This window comes from Vidua macroura, chromosome 13 (genome assembly GCF_024509145.1).
Source record: "Vidua macroura isolate BioBank_ID:100142 chromosome 13, ASM2450914v1, whole genome shotgun sequence".
In the NCBI taxonomy this organism is placed as follows: domain Eukaryota; kingdom Metazoa; phylum Chordata; class Aves; order Passeriformes; family Viduidae; genus Vidua; species Vidua macroura.
This window is the reverse complement of record NC_071583.1, coordinates 10,194,616-10,214,566: the sequence shown is the minus strand read 5'-3', so window position 1 is coordinate 10,214,566 and position 19,951 is coordinate 10,194,616. Positions and strand designations below refer to the sequence as shown.

Genomic DNA, 19,951 nt, shown 5'->3' with positions numbered 1-19,951 from the left:
AGTTCACTAGGAAGAAAGTAAAACAGAGAGAGAAAAAGGGAATCCCTATGGAAACAAAGATTTCACTCTGCTAACAGTAACAGAGTGAGTCAGACAGAGACTGTGACCACTTATAAAGCAGGGCCAAAGAATCCCAAGGGCAAGTACCTTTGCCATGATGGAAAAACTCAAGCAGAGGAGAAAACTACTGTCAAACTGGAGTTAGCACATCTAAGCCTGGAAACAGTGCTAACAGTTCCCTATTTCACTGGCAAGAACTGTGGTGCAGCCCTCCATTATCAGCCTCTCCCAAATGCAACAGAAACAAGCACATCCCAAGACACAGAGAAGGGTAGAGTGCTGAGCCAAAATACAACAGTCACTGTTAAACACCAAATTAGAACTGTGATGCTCAAAGCCCAACTGTTGTTGCTCTGGAGAACTACCAAGCAGCAAAAATGCTGTGATGAAAGAGTAACAACCTGCAGATAGCCAGCAGGCACCAAGCACCTCCTGTGAACTCACTGCCCTGTAGCTGCTTCTAAGTAATAAAGACCTGGCTGTGTGTGCAGACAGGGCTCCCTCAGCACTCACTTGCCCTAAGCTAAGCTGTGTTCAAGTGTAGTTCAAGTGACCTAGGAAAAGGTCTGATAACACTTCCCACTTCTTCCACAGATGCCCTTAGTGCCTTTGTTTACCTGACCCTAGAACTCATGTTAAAGTCACGCTCCTAAAATGCTTCCAGAAATTGGGATGGCATTAACACTGCATTTATGCCAATAAACCTTGGATTTCTCTGAGTGACACTATTGTCACTGGGTTCAGAAACAAAAGGAAGTAGACTTATCTTGTTCCTTGACATATTGCCTGACTGCAAGAAGTGAGAGCTTACTGCTTTTTCCTAAAGATCATCTTGGGATATTCGCTGTGCATGCAGAGCACTGTTATCTGCTCTGGGATGTGAACTCTCTCTCTTTCAGGTGATTTATCGTGCCTTAAGTCCGGCTAACAAGATTGAAGACCCTTACAGTCCTGAGGCTCAGGATCTCCTGAAGCTCACCAACCTCCGCCTGCTTTTGTTAAAAAGACAGGAATGTCCATGCCATGGCTCAGGATTGGTAGAGAAACCCCAAAGATTTGCCCACTATGCTATTTATGACCTGATCATCCGGGGAAGCTGCTTTTGCAATGGGCATGCAGAGGAATGTGAGCTTGCCAACAGGACGGGAGTCATGGAGAACATGGTGAGTTCCAGACATTTATCAGCTTATTAGACTTGCTACTTGCTTCTGCTGCCTCAGCCTAAATGTATATTTTATGTGTGATCCTGTCCCAGCCTCCCCAAGCCTATCCAAAAAAAGGGCAGCACAGTCAATCCACATTAGTGAAACCTACACCACTCTGGGAAAATATACTATACTCCTATTTCCTATACTCCTTTCTACAGCTTCGGGTATAATAACTGCTAAAAATTCTGGAACTCTTAAACTCAAATAAATTGCTAAAAACTCTGGACCTCAAGATACCTATAAATTGAAAGGGGTCTTTGTAATTGGAACAGAGATCCAACCCCAAGTATAGTGAGTGAAATCTCCTACATATATGCCTGCACAGAACTGAACTAATATATTTGATACAAAGTTTGCCCTAAGAATTTCAGCACCAGATCTCAGATTTTCTGAGTTTGTGTGACATGACCAGCTCTGTCATAGTTAGGGTTTCAGCTATTACTTTTACACTTTCAACCTTCTGTGTTCTTGTTACTTTCACAACATAGACAGCAATGTTCAGGATGTGAAAATAACTTCTGCTCTCCCACTCTTTTATCTATGCATCTTAAAATAAGTTAAAATATTTTTTTTTAAAAAGCCAAACCTTGTAGTAAAATTATTCTCTAGCACTTGGATTGTCCCTTCCCTGTTCAGTCTTTTATCTGCATTTGACTCTAAATGTGCACAGGAGGATTGTGTTTGAATGCACACTCAGACATTGAAATTCAGAGGAAATGACTGATGACACCTTTTTGATTTAGCTGCAAGCATTGTGTAGAGAACTGTAATAACAATCATGGGGAGATTTAATCTAATCAAATATCCAGGTGCATCTAGACACATACATCAGAGATGGAATTCAAGCCACTTTAAACTAGTCAATATCTCCCCTGGATCCAGAAGTCTCTGTCTCTGTATTGAGTTTTGAAAACCCAAATAACCCTTAAAATTCTAGCCCAGTGTGCTCTGACATAAAAGACTCAAGAAAAATATCCTAAGCTAATTTCTGTCCCTTTAGATACATGGTACACTTGACATTTTGTTATGTTATTTTGGAATGTGTATTCATTGTCATCCTTTCAACTTTCCTAGGTTCAGAGGTAGATATTGTAAGATAATTAGGACTGTATGACTTTCAAATAATTTCTGAATCTGTTCCATCTGTGGTATAAATCCAAGATTCAGCTACACTATATGATACTATCAGATTCAAATAATATAGACCCACTTAAATCATAACTGTGTGGAGAAAAGCTGTTTAGAGAGTGCATCATCCTTACTGCAAACTGTTAAATAGATACATAGTGAAATCAAATAGATGAATAACACACTAAGTGAATGCAGCTGGTAGAAAAAGAAACATTCTGCCCATCAGAAAAGGAAAACACAATATTGTGTGGGTTACTGGCATAACCACTGTAAACTATGACTGGATATTTTTCCCACTGGTCACAAGGGAATAGAATCTTTTTGTGCCATCAATGACTTCACAGGGCAGAAGGTGAAATAGTTTTGATGAAATGCACTTCATGAGTGACTCATGTCCCAGGAGACAGAGGGTGGATGCAGCACATGATTCTCACAGATATTATCAAGTCTTTGCCTAAGCAAGAATTCAAACACAGCTGTGCAAAAAAAAAAAAAAAAGAAAAGCCTTCTTCAGTTTTAACTGTCTCTAGAATCCTAGAGGAGGCCTGGAAAAGACCACAAGTGGGCTGGTTTGTGTTCTCACATAAAGGTGTGATCAAGCACACCTAAACCATCCACTAATGAAAGCTTGTTGAATGAGATTTTCCTGACAAAGAACATTCAAACCTTCAGTAGTTGTTCCAGTTTTAACAGTTTGAAAGCTCTTCTTTAGTGCCTGCCTAAATAATCTTTGCTGCAAATAAAGGTGATTGCTCCTTGTCTCCTCTTCCCCAATGACCAAAGCAGTAGATCCTCCTTCTGCAGATATGATTGGAAGGTTCTCTCCATATACTTCCTTAGGTTCTATTTTTTTTTTTTTTTTTTTACTAACCAGAGAAGTGTGAAACCTTAGGTGGTAAAAATTTAAGATTCTACTCCCAGGTCACACAAGCCTGGAGTAAAGATGATCATGCTACTGAATTCATCTTTTCTGTACTTTAGACATTATAACTTAAGTCTTTCTCAAACACAAAACGAAACCCACTCCTGGAAGATCCAGGTCCCTGGATCCTTTTGCATTTTATCTAATATTTACCAATAATGATATTGTAGTGATGGCAGAGCTCACATCAGTCCAGATCTCAAGGTTTGGTTTACACAGCCAGCATGAGGGAGTTTATGTAAGTGTCTAACTTTTTGGCTTGAAATCTCCTGAAACAGCAATCTCCTTGCCTACAAGCAGGAGGAAAAGGCTTTTGCTGTTGAGGGTTCAACGCCAATGGTACAGTTCCCATCAGCAAACCTATACTGCAAAAAAATCTTTGCCATTTTGCAATTCCTTGGCAGAGGAAAGGTGCTCTGCTTTCAGTCACATGGTAATGGTGACCCACATAAAACAGGGCGTGGAAACGATGCTACAAACACTGCACATCCAGAAATAATCTGATTCAATCCACATCCCACATCTAATATTTAAGGTACACATGGGCAGAACAAGTCCTGAGACTGGTGTGGATGATGTCACATCATCCACAGATTGAAAGCAGAGCAGCTTTGTTTCCTGGGCTGCTGTTAGGTAACTAAATAAAATGCTGCAAAAAAATAAAGACCTCCACAGAAAGTCTTAAGTAATATGAGTTTTAGCCTCTTGTTTATAGTCCTCCTATGATGTATTTATCTTCTGTAGTTAATAAAAACAAACAAACAGAAAAAATCATGTAGAATACAACTGTAATTGTTTGATGTGGGATAGAACCAAAATCTGAGATCGTTCTGCACTTGGGTCATAGAAAATGCATTATTGTGTTAAGTTGCAAGTCTGCTCTTCCTACTCTGACAGAAATCTCTTCCATTTGTAATACTCCTAACGCTGCTAAACTACATGGAGGCTAAATAATGGAGAAAATTAAAGCAAATTTCTTGATACACTTGAACCAATATTTTTCAACACCATTTTGGAGGGACTGGATGAGCTATGGCTGTTAGATAATCTATCAATGATCAATTTATCTGTGGATATGTCACTTCAGTCGTGGCAACCCTTTCAGCTTCTGGCTTCTCCACTGAGGCTGCCAATAAGAAATGCAGCTCCGTGAGAAGCAATGTCACAGATGCCACAGTGTCATAGCAACAAATGGATACAAGAAAACTGAAGATTGTAAACTCAATGTCCAAATGGTGCATCATTCCTCATATTTTGAAATCCTACAGAGTTTCATGCATATTTCTGGTCATAAGTTTGTGAAAATACAGTGAGATCCAAAATAGGATCCAATGAAAATATTCTCTGACTTCTTATTTTGGAGCAAAACAGCAATACTTACTCTTTCTGTGGGGCTTTTTTTTTTTTTTAAACAAGCCATGCACCCCCATCCCCCCCAACACAATTTATCTAGACAGCATTTCCTGTACAAACTACTGAGAGTATCATGTTGGATAGGAGGAAAACTTTGAGATATCAATATGGGAGTTGTAAATAGGCAAGAAACTTCAGGACAAACATGTCTTGAATTTGAGGTCTGTTGCTATTGACAGTAATGTTTTCTTGGTTTCTATTTAGCTTTCCTCGGATCAGAAAAATAAAAGGAGACAGAGAGATGTCATTCCTCACCCAACTTCAATAGCTTTGTATGGTAGCTAATGGCAAAATTCTCCTTTCTGAATATCAGAGACTGCATTTTTCAAACTCTTACAAATAGTTTCCCAGTCTTTTTATTTTATTATTAATGGGGGATATTAACATGCTGTTACAAGTGAAACAACTGCCAGGACCCAGCCAGCTGAATGCATCTAGTCTTGTTCTATGGTTGGATGCAACAGAACACAATCCTGTCCAAGGTATTGACACTGCAGGATGTACAGAGTTATGTGTGTCTCTACAGAGCTGCCAGGTTTAGGATCTGCTCTGATGGCACATTTTAGGTGAGTCCAGAGGTGCTTCCAGAGCAAAGTTTACAAAGCAGAAAGTGCCTACGGACAGAATCTAGACCAAAGTCCTTTTTGTTTGCCAAACATTTCACAATTCTCTTTCTAGCTCATGAGAAGTAAGTTCAGAAAGAGGAAAGCAAATGTGGATGAAAATGTTTTTGTATAAAGCATTAGGGTTTCTTCTTTTTACTTGTTAATTATTGGTACCTACAGTGCCAGGAAATTCTTACAAGTGGCCTCAGATGTTTCTTTTGCTTCTTTATCCTGTTTACAGAGACAAACTAGACTCCCTGTGGGCCTGATCCTCCACAATGAAGCAAATGGAAAGTTTTCCACTTACTTCAAAGGGAGCAGGATCTGGTTCTAAGTAGGATTCCTTGTTTGGCATAACGGGGGTTACATAAGGTAAAACTTACTATTTTACATCAGTTTTCTAGGTGACCAGGCTGTTGTAACCCTTGTAAATCTTATCTACCTCCTCTTCAGATATCTTGTGCAGTTCTATTCATAATCCCCGGCTAAGTTTTCACATTATCTGATTCCAGCTGTGCCCAGAACTCAGAGATGCAAGAGGTGCCACCCACTTTCAGGACATCTGAACAGTGGTATTTACTCATTACTCTGTGATTCAGGCACTCAGTATTAAAATACTGAGTCTCATTCCCCTTTCTTCTTCCTCCATTCTTAAGACACTCCCCAAGAGCTGGTGACCGACTGTAACCGAGATGCTGCATTTCAGCCTGACAGCTGTTACTCATGTGCAATTTGTTACAGATTGATAATGGAGCTACTGGCACTGCAGGCAAAAATAAGAGGACAGCTTGTCCCCAAAATCAATAATAATCAAGGTGGAATTCAGAAAGAAGACAATTAGCAAGCAGAATGAAATATGAACTGATGGAGGTGAATTCGGGCAGAGCGTAGAGTTGTGTTTTGAAACTGTTACAAGCTGAGTAATATTATCTTGTTACTGTTCAAAAAGCTCTTAGGGATGTCAGTCTGAATATTCAGCAAAACGCTGTCATTGGTTTTTCTCCACCATTACCAATTCAGTGAATTTGGAACCAGCAGCAGCTCATTGACTCACTGCTATGGAGATCAAAACCTGCATGGGCTCAGGTGGCCCTGCCACAACTGTTCCAGCTCTACTTATCCCTGTCAAGTTCCCACAGACTTAATTTACCAAAGCCACCAACCATGAGCCAGAAACTGAGTTCCCTCAGAAAACACCCGTTTGTGTAGTAGTTTTCTGACATATACATGTATTAGGCCTTCTCCCAGAAAACAGCAAGTGACAGAGGAAAATAATGGCTTTTCTCATTCCTGTTTAGAGCAAGATTTTGAACTGTCCATCTGCCCACAGCAGGCACTGTAACCTGGGACCTCCTCCCAAATCACCCATTCGCTTTGCAACTTTGAAAAAGTTGAAGGAAATTTTTAGTTTGGCCTCTTATAAGTTGTATGTGCTCTCCTTAGGACTTGATATTCAAGGTTTTTTATAAACCTGCATGGATATGTCTTTTCATTTGGAGAGAGCACAGAGCCCCATTTGAACTGTAAGAGAAACAAAGCAGAACAGCAGACACTTTCATTTAACCATGCAAAATCACCCAGGAAGAGTCAATTTACTACAAGCAGGTAAGGGATAGCATCTGATGTCATTGCAAACTGCGGTATCCCAAATTTCTCTAGCGACATTACAGAGTGAATACAGAGTCCACAGGCAAACATTTTTTCTGAATCAGCAACAGTTGCTCGGACCTGGAAGGCTTCCAAATTTAACCTTCATTCATTAGGAAAAAAGCCCCCAAGCAGAGTGAGAGTAGCCCAGGAGAAAAAGCAACAACCACACGTTGAATGGAAGGACAACAGGTAAAGAAACTAAATGGGCAGAGAGAAAGCAAGAGGCTTCAGGTATTATACAAAGCTGAAAGAGTTTAGAAAAAAATTAAAACTGCAGGACAAAGAGGTGGAAAATTTTCTCTCAATTTCTCAGGTGTGGATCAGAATTCAGGTGAAGAAGCTTTGTGTGTAGATGACTAAGTATCATGTAATTTCTTTGAACTGCTGTATGAAAACAGGATAAAGTTCTACATTATGTTCTATAAATCCACCAGAAGTTACAGAGCCTGATGGAAGAAGAACTAACTACTGGATGAAACTCATGGCTGAGTACAGCAGGTCAAGCTGGTTGGAACTGATCATCCTGGCATTAAAATCCACAAAGCTACAACCTCCTCTATGTCCTGATCCAAAGCTGCTCAGGTGGTAGATGTACAAATCAAAGCCTTTGGCAGCAACACCAGACTTGTAACAGCATGGCTGTACTGTGAGACAGATGATGGAATTAATCCAGCTTAAAAAAACTGGTGCCAAGGGAAAAATCCCCCTAGGTTTAGCTTTTTTCCAAACATGGTTTGGTTTTACAGCCCAATTTAGACATAACTCAGGGCATGATGTAAGTGATAGCATAGAAAGAAATAGTAAGGAAATGTCTCAAATTGAGATTACCCAAAAAAAAGTTTACATCATGAAGCCACAGTCTGAGAACACAGCTGCTATACCAACATACAAAAGTAGGAGTCACTTGCACATGGCCATTAAAGCCAACATGGTGGTGATTGAGCAAAGCAAAACATTTGTCTTCCTTTCCTGGACTAATTATATCCTCTAAAATCAGGTATGTCCGTTTATAAATGTCTACCCTTTGCAAAATCGATTAGAAAACTTGAAGTATGAAGAAGCCAGAATATCAGCATTTAAAGCAACAGTTTTCATCTTTCAAAGCTGACAGCCTGCATTAGCGACAGGAGCAACCCCAGCTGAATGCACTTGGAGAGCAGGAGTGCAAGAACACAAACTATTCCAGGGGGACTTCAGACTGGTATTATGAAATGGCAGGTTTATACAATCACACAGTCTGCCTGCCTGCATCTTTTTCTCAGATCCATTCCCCACAATAACTTTGGAAGATACCATCCAGTTTCAAAAAAATTGTGAAAGCAACTGAACTCTCAATACAATGCATGGGAAAGTGCCTCAGAGACAAGACAGTTACCAGAGTAATGAGGAAAAGCAGATGAAGGGAGGTGTCATAAAAATAAATTTCATAATGTTTCCAAAGTACTCAAATATTGCAACAATGAGCACAGTGGAGAAGTCCATATAGGCCTAAACAAATTCTTATTTAAGGATCAGGATATGTCAAGTGTTGCCACAGGCAGTGTTATCTAAGCAACAAAAGGACAAAGTGAAATATAGAGGTGATACAGAAATCCCCTGGATCTCAATTTTTCATCTGCTGTACCAATACATTTATATGCATTCCTATAAATCAGTGTTATAAATCAGTGTCATAAACTACTCAGGCTTTAGCTAAAAACTGGCTTTTTTTCCTAACTGGTGGCATGAATCTTGCCTTTGTTGCTCACACCTTGCTTTCAAGTTTCCTCCACCTGGCTTGCCAGCTCCAGATGAAGAAGGCCGAAGTATCTCTTATCTCAGGTGCTTCTTTGTAGTCAGATATCCTAAAGATGCCAATGACATTAATGCAGTGCCAAAGTGTTATTATTAGTGTCCTGAAGGCACCAATAGAACTTTAACAGCCCTGACCAGCCCCACCCGGGACTCTCACCCGTGCTCTCAGTCCATTGGCTTTGGGGTCCTATTTAAGTTCAGCCCTGAGCCCTCACTGCCTGTCTGAGCTATGCTCTGGGTGTGTCTGTTTGCATCCCTGCCCCTGCCTCCTGGGGGATGTTGTGCTCTGCTCTAGGTCTGTGCCTTCCCTCTGCACCTTTCCCTGGTGTGTGCTGCAGCTTGTCTTTCATTCTGTCCTCTGAATAGACTTTGCATCCATGCTGTTTCTTTCTTGGCCTGTCTCTTGCTGCTCCTGAATTATCCTAGTCCCTTTCCTTTTTGTTTCTGTGGTGCCAGCTCCCTGTCCTGCCCACAGTGCTTGGGATGGTGCCTCCTCAGTAAGGGCACAGCCTTTGCTGGTGCAAACCTCAGCTTGTAGCTCTTTGGCCCTTAAAGAGCAACTGGTCCTTGTTGCTTCCTGACACTCTTCTTCTTATTAATCTTATTAATCATCACTATCTCCATGTAAATCTGATCCTACTTTCAAGGGCATAGAAAAGTCTCAGCATAGTTCCTCTGGGTTTTGTGCTTGTCTGATTATCTTCTCTTCCCTGGTATGATATTTGTGATCCAGTGCCTCCTGAGAGCTTGCATTTGGTAGAGATTGCAGTTTTCCAGCTTTTTTGGTCACACTTTGAGAGAAGTGCAGACTTATTTTAGCAGTGAATAACAACTCAGGGACACACCTGTTCTCCTTGTGCTCATGTTGAGTGTGACTCTTGTATTCTCCTGTCTTTAAGCAGATATCCCATTTCCTATTTTATCTCACGGTATTTCCTTCTTGCTCCTTCCTGGACTTTAGTCTCTGGCTGCCTCTCCTATCTCTTCCTCCCTAACAGAACAAATTGTCTCATTACTCACAGCCACCTCAGCTAACCTTATTTCATCTTACACTTAAATGTAACAGGTCTCTTCCACAGCTCAGCTTTTCCTGCATTAACCAGTCTTTCTGTGATGGCCACTTACATCCATTAATAACTTTTCTTGTGTGTTCAATGTGAGGTGTTCATCTGTTCTCTTGTCCTACCCAAATCCTTTGTGTAATTCATTGTCACCTCATGTTGCACTCTCTTCTGTAGCTGTTTCACCCATGAATGCTATCTGAGATTACTCTTGATGAAAAAAAATATTCCTTGATACACATGGCAGACTACTTTCATTTTGCTTTACCTTTCCACCAATACCAATCAATTCTCTTTGTCTTCTTCTTAAACCTACGCCAAAAATGCTAGTACCCAAATGTAACACTTTCTAAAAGAAGCTCCATGCCAGCTTCCCTGTTTCCCTGTGCCTGCTCAATGTCTTAGACAAAAGGGCAGAAAAGCCAAGCAGACAGCCAGCAGGAGAGCCAGTCATCCTTCCACATGGATTTGAGAGCTGTTCCATAGCAGGGATCACAGGTAGGAAGCCTTTTCTCTGCCTCTGTCCTGCTCACAACATGCCATAAACTACAGTTCAAACAAACCAGTGGGCAATGAGCAAACTAACACATCTACCTTCCAAAGAAAAACTCGACCTTTCCTTTCCCCTCTCACTGAATTTTCCTGTTGTTTTTTTTTTTCTGAATAATTGTTTATGAGTGTTCACACCATCTGTGCTGTGCACTGTAAGCACAGGGTCCTGTGGAATAATGAATATTTGATCATGTCATTCAAGGCTAAAATGAGATGACGTGGTTTAATTCTATGATTTCCCAACTGCACAGTCTCAGCATTTTTTTATATAATTTTTTAATATAGCGAATACAGAGTATTCTGTATTCAGAGTATTTCTAAACAATAAAATGAGCTAACTTCGATTTTGCATAGAAATACATTTCATGAAGTATTTCCTAAGAAAGTTGAAGAGATCTAGGATTTTGTTCTGATCCATTTTAGAATGAGCTGTGAAGTTCAGGTGGCGTCTGAAGTTTGGAGATCTGTAAATCTATAGCTCTGGGTCAGGTTCATTTTACCTTTCCTCTGTTCTCTGCCTTCTGAAGAGCAGCCCCTGTGACCACAGGGGAGAACTTAAAGCCTGAAGTGTCAAACCCAAATAGTGAAAAGCGCAACGCTGTTGTATGCGTATTTTTGCCTTTTTCTCTGTCACTTGTCATGCTGTTCGTGCCGTGAAGGCGGATGAGTTTCCTGTGCGGGGGGGAGGCCCCGGGCAGCGCTCGGTGCCGCGGTGCGGGCTCCGGCAGAGCCGCGCCGTGAGGAGGCAGCGGCCCTGCCCGCTGGCCATGGAGAGCCCCCTCTGCTTGCTGCATCACTCGGGGTGACGGGGTGCAATTCTGCTCGGGGAGGATTAGAAACCAGGGCAGCGGAGAGCAAATCGCTGCAGGCACACGGGTTTGGGGACATCCACGCTGCCGCTCCTTTGGACGCGTCTCTGCTGATGCCGGGCTGCCCGCTCTGTCAGGTGCGGAGCGGGGGCTGCCGGCAGAGCCTGGCTTTCGGGACACACCGTGGAAAAACGTAACTCGTGTTCATGGTGAGGCTACAGGATTAAAGTCAATTCGCACCCCAGTCAAAACTGAATTTCAGCTTGGTTTTTTTGTTATGTGCAGTGGGGCAGAGCTGTGCTGTGCTCAGGATCCTCAACAGCCCACGGAGGGACAGGGGTCTAACCCCTGATTTCTGGGCATTTCCTGCTCTAGTGCCGTTGTCTCGTGGCGTAATAGCAGCAGCTCTGGTGATAAATGTAGAACATGACTTACGGTACCACCCTTCCCTTTCTCTCACACCCTATGCTTGATATTTCCTCCAAAAAATTTAACTGTGAAATCCTTTCCCTGAGGCACTGCAAACAGCTATTGGAATACTATTTATTTATTTATTAAAACAAACAAACAAACAAACAAATAAAACCTAGCAATAACATAAAAACTCTTTTGTAAGGCCATTCTTAGTTGTGGGTTGATATTACAGAACCTCATGCACCAAATCACAGTTTATCATGGAAGTGGCTGCTTTATTCCTGGTGTGTAAAATTACTTGAGAGCAGAAGTAGCACCAACTTTCTCTTTGAATGATGGACTAGCTCGGTTTGCAAGGTCTGGTTTCTGGTGTGCATACTCTGATTTGAATACTTCCAATTCTGATATGTATTTGAATATTTCCATGACTAACAATCATTATTGTGTTCCAGTGAAGGTAGGAAAGTACAAAGGAAGCAAGCTCTTTCTTCAAGCACTCTCTCAAGCAAATAGTCACAGAGAGAACTATTCAGCCAGTCTTAGTCAAGACTTTTTGCACTTTATTTACCCACCAAACATTATGCATTGTTTTCTAGCTTAGATGGGTTTATGTACTTCAGCTCCATTCTTCAGGCAGCTTTTGCTCATTTTTGCTGAACATCTTCTAATTTCACCTAATTTATCTGGTAATAAGATGTTCAAAATTGAACACAGCATTGCAGGTACAATTTTCTGTCCCCTCAGAATTACAGTGCTCCTAGTTTCATAACCCAGAATTTTACTGGGCCTTTTCTACTAATCTAATTTATCTATAGTCATATGTAAGTTGGCAGGCTGGTGCCTATTGTACCTAAGTTAGAATACCTGTGGCTTCCTCACAGAATGTGTGGTTTTAGGTTACTTTTCTGTGGGAGTACTTGTTGGTATTTTTCCATTTTTATTTTTTTGCTACATTTTTAACTGTGCTAGGATGTCCATGACTATTTCTTCATTCATCTAGCAATTTAAAATTTTGCAATTCATGGTGATTTCACTTCCCTGTATTTACACTCTCTTCCTGATCAGTGTTAATGTCAAATAAGACAGAGCCCAGCCTGTGCTCTCCTGTGACTTGGCTCTGCTAGCCCAGAGTATATTTGATACTCTTTGCATGCTCTTGCCCTGAACTTGTAAATCAAAGTAAGACCTGTTAGCTCACCAAATTTAGAGTCTACAGGTTGTTCATCAATGCAGTAGTTAAATAGCCAACTGAGAGTTAAATTGTTGCTATGTGCATTTTGTAAGATATAGGAAAAATTCTACATCATTAATAACTGAAAAGAGAGAGCTACATGTTTTAGCTGCAGGCTCTGTGGGTTTCCTAAGAGAGCCAGGCAGCTGTGTGGGAATTGTGCAGAAGTCCCAGCTCCTCATGAGGCTGCTGGGAACTCCACCTGTTCCTGTAGCCATTTGATGCACTCTCTTTTCCCTGGCAGGTCCATGGGAAGTGTGTGTGCAGACACAACACGGCAGGGGACCACTGTGAGAAATGTGCTCCGCTCTACAACGACCAGCCTTGGAAGCCAGGAGATGGGAAAACAGGGGCACCTAATGAATGCAGAAGTAAGTGGAAGGGAGTTTACTGACCCAGGCTCTCAGGGTGAGCACGCACCATAACAGCAGGCAAAGCTCCCCCACAAAGACTTCTGTGATTTACAGTAATGGTGCCATTGCAGAAACTGGGGATAAGTTGCTGGTCATTGATGGAGAAATCAGTGTGCAGGTTGTTCTTCTGCACTGGGGCTATTGGGGAGTGGAATTTACAAGCCAGAAATCTGGTTTTCATGTAGCTACATCCCTCCACATCCCAGGTTCTAGCAGTGTTTAAAATACTGCCAGATTGGTCTGGAAAATGCTACCATGATTACTGTGTCAGTTGTAAAAGCCTGAAGGACATTCTCCTGTCCTCACCAGAGTGTCGCTGTCACAACCACGCCGAGAGCTGCCACTTCGACCTGGGCGTGTGGCTGGCCTCGGGGAAGCGCAGTGGGGGAGTCTGTGACAACTGCAAGCACAACACGGAGGGACATCGGTGCCAGAGGTGCAAACCTGGCTTTTACCGGGACAGAGGGAAGCCCATGTCTTCTCCAGAGGTCTGCAAACGTAAGTGACCGTGTTACACGAGGTGAAGAATGAATGGTGAAAGAACAAAATAATTTCTATAGAATCACTAACTCCTATAGAGGTAACTCATGAGTATTACTATATTTTCTTTGTATTCTTTTCTTAAACTACAGGAGGTTTTGATCAAAGGTGATCATCCAGATTTTTGTGTCTATTTGTCCCCATGTTATGACATGTTTTTTTTGTGATAACTGTTTCAATTCTCCAAATGCATTGCCTCCTGGGGAAAGGTACATTCTTCTTGTGTTTGGTTTTAAATTAATATGGTTCCTTTTCTCTTGAGGCACATTTTATTTACCTGGGGTTTTTCTCTGTACCTCTCAAGACTGTGTGAGCCTATGTGCAAGCTATTGTTAAATTCCATTTGATTGTGCAACATCTGTGCACATAAATACATATAATGGATGCAGAAGATACAGGAGGCCTGGAACTGTGCATACTCACTTGGGAACAAATGCATCAGAACTCAGACCTATTTTTGGACTCTACAGCTATGTTATGGGGTGCTCTGCCCAAATTAATTGCATCATTAACACTTCAGCAGAATGTGGTAAGGTGTGTCTCAGGCACACAGGTGCTCATGGCTGGACACACAGGATGTACAACCTCTGGATCAAGATAGTTTGTACCCAGCCAGTCTGGCAAACAGCCCAACTCTCCCTCACTAAAAGTAAACATTTCCTGAGTATCCTGCCAGGCTTCACATGTCTGATTCTACCTCACATCTGTTTGAGAGTTTGCTATTTCCAGCAATATACTTAATTTCACTTTTCCCTTTGGATAGTTTCCTTCCCCATAGCTCAGACATCACTTGTCAGCATAGAAAACTTCATCCTCTATTATCTGACCACTTGCCCACTGACATAATGAGCTTTTGAAGCTTTTCTGACCCTTTCAATGTTCTTCAATGTGATTCCTCTTAAACGCTTAGGTTACTCCTCTCCCAAGGATTGTGAGTCCTGTGATATTACTTAAACTTTCTTGCCCACATATCCAATGTTTCTGATCTTTTGCCTTCTTCCCACTGGAACTTGGTGACAGCAGACTGCTTCCACACAACTTTTTCTTCTGATTTTCACAATGCTCATCACAGAACATGGACCAGCAGACAGGGCAGAGGGTGAGCTTATCTGGCTCACCCTGTATCCTGTAGTGTTCTATGGTGGCCCCTTTCTAGTTCTGTTTCTACTCTCAGCAGATTTGCTACAGGAAAATATTGTGATGAGAACAAATTGTTATGCCAGGAGATTAGCTTTCAATCTCATAGCACCTGAAAGAATCTGTGTATGAACTCCTGTACTGAGCAGCAGGGAGATGGTGCAGTAACCAGCATCATGTGTAATACTAGATAACTGCTAAAGTCAAGGAGCACTGGAGAGCAGCAAAGAGGAAAAAACATTGTTTGAAAATACAGCCTATCTGTCTGGAAACCCTAGAACTGTTTGCCTAGATGAAATCAGACCTTGACTCTATGTCTGCCTCTCTTGTCTGGTCTGGTTACAGATCTCTCAGTAACCCCTGCCAATACTCTGCATAGCAAGAGAAAAACTGTTCAGAAATTTACCTTGTTGAAAGAGTTTTATTCCTGTTGTGCCAGTGAAGCACAACAGTGCTCTTTTCACCTGGGAAGGTGCTGCTGCCAGCAGAAGGCCCCCAAATGCAATTGTCTCCACTCTGAGTTGCATGCTCAGGCCTAGAGAGCTGCCATCCTGCCTTAGTCACTGAAAGTTATATGTCTTTTCTAGGCTCCTTGTTCTGTCAGTGGAGAAACAGAGGGACCTCAGGGGAATTATTTATAGCAGTCTAAGGTAGATGCCTAAAACAGATTGACTGAATTGCCCTCTAAAGCATATCTATTTCCTTAAGAGGTACTCTGGATCACTAGCCTGCACTAGAGTTTCTCTTAGCTGAGATGAGTTTAATGGGTTTGATTCAGCAGCAAAGGTAAGCACGGCCCTATCTGTGAATGATTCAAGTCAGTGGGACCTTTCCCAGGGGTGTAAAGGCATTCATGAATGCTTGCCATATCAAGATATAAGGAAAGGGCATTGCAGCCCACTTGGCTTTTACAGCAGCTGTGTGCATGATGCTTCTACCTCTGTGGGAATAGGAGGTACTCTGGCTATAACTACAGAGATCAGAGAAAACTGGGAAGTAGGTGGTTACTCTGTGCCTTTCCCCATTTATTTAAGGAAAATAAGAGAATTGCCACAATAAGATTTGACAAATTCCAATTATAGGTAGCACTTTGTACGATGGAAGACCTGATCCCCAAACACTTCCCCATGAGGATTGCAGGCAGTGTGTAAGTGTGCACTTGGTGCTACAGTGCACCTCTGCAGAGAATTTTCAGGGAACACTTCACTACTTTGGTTATTATCAGAAACACCTACAGAGACAGGCTTTGGTTAGAACAGACTCCTTTTGATTAAGGGAAGCTTTTTCTTCCTGGACCATCATCAGCTAACATTAAACTGCAAAGCTTCCTGCAGGATAGATGCCCTCTTCTCTATACTTTATGTTGAAAACTTGCATTGCCAATAAACTTCATCTAGCATGGTCCAAGTTGTCCAGGTTGTGTGACCCTAAAACAAACTCTGATTTCTCAGTAAAAAAGTTTCTATTTTGAGCACTGCTAATATATTAGACAATGAGACCAGGAGATATATTTTTGTCATACCTCAGCCTGCTGATTATAAATTGAAGAGCTGCCACTTCTGGATTAACATGTTTTTTAGGATTTAAGTGTACCAATTCCAAGGCATTGTCTCACTTTGAGAAATTAATGCAAACAGTGCCAGACTAACAACACTAAATGAAAGACCCACCCAATGAGCAAGTGTTGGAAAGCAGTAATAAACTGCAAACAGCAGACTGAATGGATGGTTTTGGTGAGAGCAACCTAGTGCCCATCTTCCCATTTTGAGCTCAGAGGAAAAACTTTCAATGGGAGATGAAAACTTGACCCTTGTGTACAGTAGATACTGAGCTGGGAAAGGAAGTCTGATGAAAAAGCTGAATGAAATGCTGTGCTAATCCCTTTGAGAAAGCACGCTTGAAGAGTGCTCTGCCATCCAGAGCAAAGTCTAGGTTCAGCTGTGACATCCCCCTCAGGCTCCCACAAAGTTAACAGGACACTGCTCAGGCCCAGAAACAATCTTTAAGCATTAGTCATAATAATGAATAGCATTCTCTCTTAATCTGCTCAAAAAAAAAAAAAAAGTTGTATAACAATTGGATCTCCTGGCACTATCTAAACCACCCTTAGCTGACCCTCCAGTGCGAGACTGCAAAGACATTCCCTCAGAAAGAAAAAAAAAATCTGCTGAAATTTGATATGGAAGTGTGAATCTGCTATTCCTTTTTGTCTGCAGAGGTAGCCTGCCTCTGATCCCTTTGCTTTTCCTGTTCCTACCAGCTGGGATGAATGAGAGTAGGGTCATGGGCAGAGCCTTGTTTGGACACTGCTTAGATCTATATAAAAAAGAAAAAAAGGCATGAAAAGAGTCCCTGAGCAAGGCACACACCTGCCTGTTATTGGGGGTGACAACACAGGATTAAGTAGTTTGTATATAGACTTGTATGGGAGCTTTGACTCAAAAGCCTAATTGTTTCCTAACCAATGGTTAGAAAAGCTGCTGTATCCTTGGCTCTTTCCTGTGGCTTATTCCAAGGCTTAAGGGATCCTTCTGAAATGGCACCATCTTTTGTACTCACCCTTTGCTTAGCTTAAAAGTAATGCAGGCATGTAGACCCATTAAAAAGGGTCTCCAGGAAAACAAGCTTTTTTACTCAAAGAACGAGGCTAGAAAATTAAAATGTGCCCAGATGCACATACACACACACGGTCTGAAAGACTCTGCTTCTCATCCTTTTACTTCTGAGCAGAGGGAGTGAACTTTTAATTCTAATATCACAAAGGGCCCATCACATCTTGGTTCAAAGTCTGTCTTAATCAGCCCTGACCACACACAGAGCTGTCTATCTTATTTCCTTCATTTAAGAAACTTCATTGGCAGAGTCAATCCCCACACCTGACATGCTTTAAAAATCACACTGGTTTGATCATATACTCCCAAGATGTGTATATTTCAGACTCAAAAGACTTTGATTTTTCATTTTGCCTGTTTTTTATTTTTAAATCAAATAGCCAGTCTGCTCACAGCTATATCATATGCAGTATCATTAGACAAAAATTTAAGACAAGATACCTCATAGGCCATTGACTTACTTGGAGCACCTGGTATTTTCCTGTAAGTTGGGACCATATTGTTGCAACCAATATTATATTTTGCATCTGTGTCTAATTACATGGGGAAGACAGCTGTGCTGAGGGCAGACAGATTTATTAGGGACTTGAGTGGGGATTGCAGTATGAATTATTCATTTTTCATTATTTCTTGTCTCCTCCCTTTTACAGTAGTGTCTGACAAAAACTTGGTATGGGAGTGAGACTAAAAGGCAAGAGGATGCTTTGTGACACTTTGTGACCAATAGGCAACTCTGTAGTAAAATTATGCTTTTCACTACACTACTGTCAAGGGGAGAACCAAAATAAACTGCCCAGCTCTGAGCCAGGATTGTCTGCACACCGTCCCTAACATAATTGATGATGCCTTTGACAAACAAGGCCATTGTCACATTGGCTGCTGTTTTGTTAGACAGGGAGGTGGATGGAGACAAAAAGAGGAATTGCCAAGAGAAAAGAAGCAAAAATCAGTGGGAAAAGGTTGTTAAATGTTAGAAAATGTTAAAGGGTAAGGTTTTGAAAACTTGCTTTTATGTTTCTTTAAAAGTGAGGTTTATTTGCAAATCCATGGTACTGTTAAACAGATAAAAACCCAGTCATCCACAGCTACCCCTTCAGCATGTGACATGTGGGCTCTTATTTTAGGAGTTACCTTAGATGCACAACTGGGATTTTGGCTGTAATACTCTGGAAGCCAGACAATGTACCCACCCAAGCTGAAATGCTAAATAAACACAGACTGAGTAAAGAGTTTGCAAGCCACTTGTATAACTCATCTGAAAGTGTTGTACATGTATTGATTCAGCTTGCTTTCTGATGCACCAGAAGCTGTCCCAGTTTCTAACTGGAGAATATGTCCCACAGTTCATCTGGGAACATTATTTTTATGGAACTGCAGCCTCAAAATAAAAAAGAAAAGGCACTTTTGTTTTCTGCTTCCTCATCAGCTTTCAGTCACTGTGCTGTAACATTTTCCCTCAGGAATAGGGTAGAAGTTCTCATCTTCCTGAATCAGGTTCCAGTGTCACCTGGGGATAGGTAGTCTAATGATGTGAGTTACCCATCTGTTAAGTTACTTTCACTGATGAAACCCAAAAACTAGAAATAAGAGGGATAAAGACAGACCCAGAGTTTGCAGAAATCTATGGTATTTTAAGAGAAAACTCCACAGGCAGATCCTACCTATAGTAATATTACAGTGAAAACAAACCTGGATTTAAGTAACGCTGGCGTTGGCAAACTCTTACTCCTTGTGTCTCAAACCTGTCTGCAATAAAGGAAGGGTGTTCCCCATCCTTATCTCCAAATCCATGACATCCATTGTTTTCAGTGACTGACAAACTGAGTCTCTTTTTTTAGGGTGATGTAGTCAGCGCTGCAAAAATGGGGTGAGGGGTGAAATCAAGTTTAGCAGCAAAAAATCAGACCTTGCCTTTGAACCTGTCAGGGCTAATGAGCACTTCAGTGTTACACCTGCTCTCCAGAACTGACAGCACAAGCCCTGGGTTTGCTCCCAAAGTCCAGGCTGCTTTGTGGCAGGCAGGAGAGGCTGCTGCCCTGCGCCAGCCCGCCCATTGTGCTGAGCACATTGCCCGTGACAGCACGTGGCTTTTCTGTCCCTAGGCTGTTGTGCTAGAGTCCCCTGAGCACAACGGACCCAGATCCATCCACAGCAGTATAATAATATTATTAAAATTATTGGCATAAAGAGCACAGGGCATGGGGGAAAAGAATAACTATATGGTAAGCAGATCATAAGAGAAATGCCTTTTAAACAAAATTGCTCGCCCTTCTTCTTGTACTATTTTCAAAAGGTATTTTCTTTTCCTGAGTTTCAAATATGAAAGTGAATTTGTCCCTGCTACATTTTAAACTCTCTTTAGTAATATATTTGCCCCTTTCCCCTTCAAAAGTGATGTG

At 41.6% G+C, this 19,951-nt stretch overlaps 1 protein-coding gene across 1 annotated transcript in view; it reads left to right on the top strand.

Annotated features, from left to right (window-relative positions):
* Window positions 1–19,951, top strand: part of LOC128813947 (netrin-4-like) — a 43,407-nt gene that overhangs the window by 18,147 nt on the left and 5,309 nt on the right. The window contains exons 3-5 of the mRNA XM_053989433.1: window positions 960–1,208; window positions 13,065–13,221; window positions 13,573–13,761. Coding sequence (XP_053845408.1) covers window positions 960–1,208; window positions 13,065–13,221; window positions 13,573–13,761 — 595 coding nt within the window. The remainder of the gene's footprint in view (window positions 1–959; window positions 1,209–13,064; window positions 13,222–13,572; window positions 13,762–19,951) is intronic.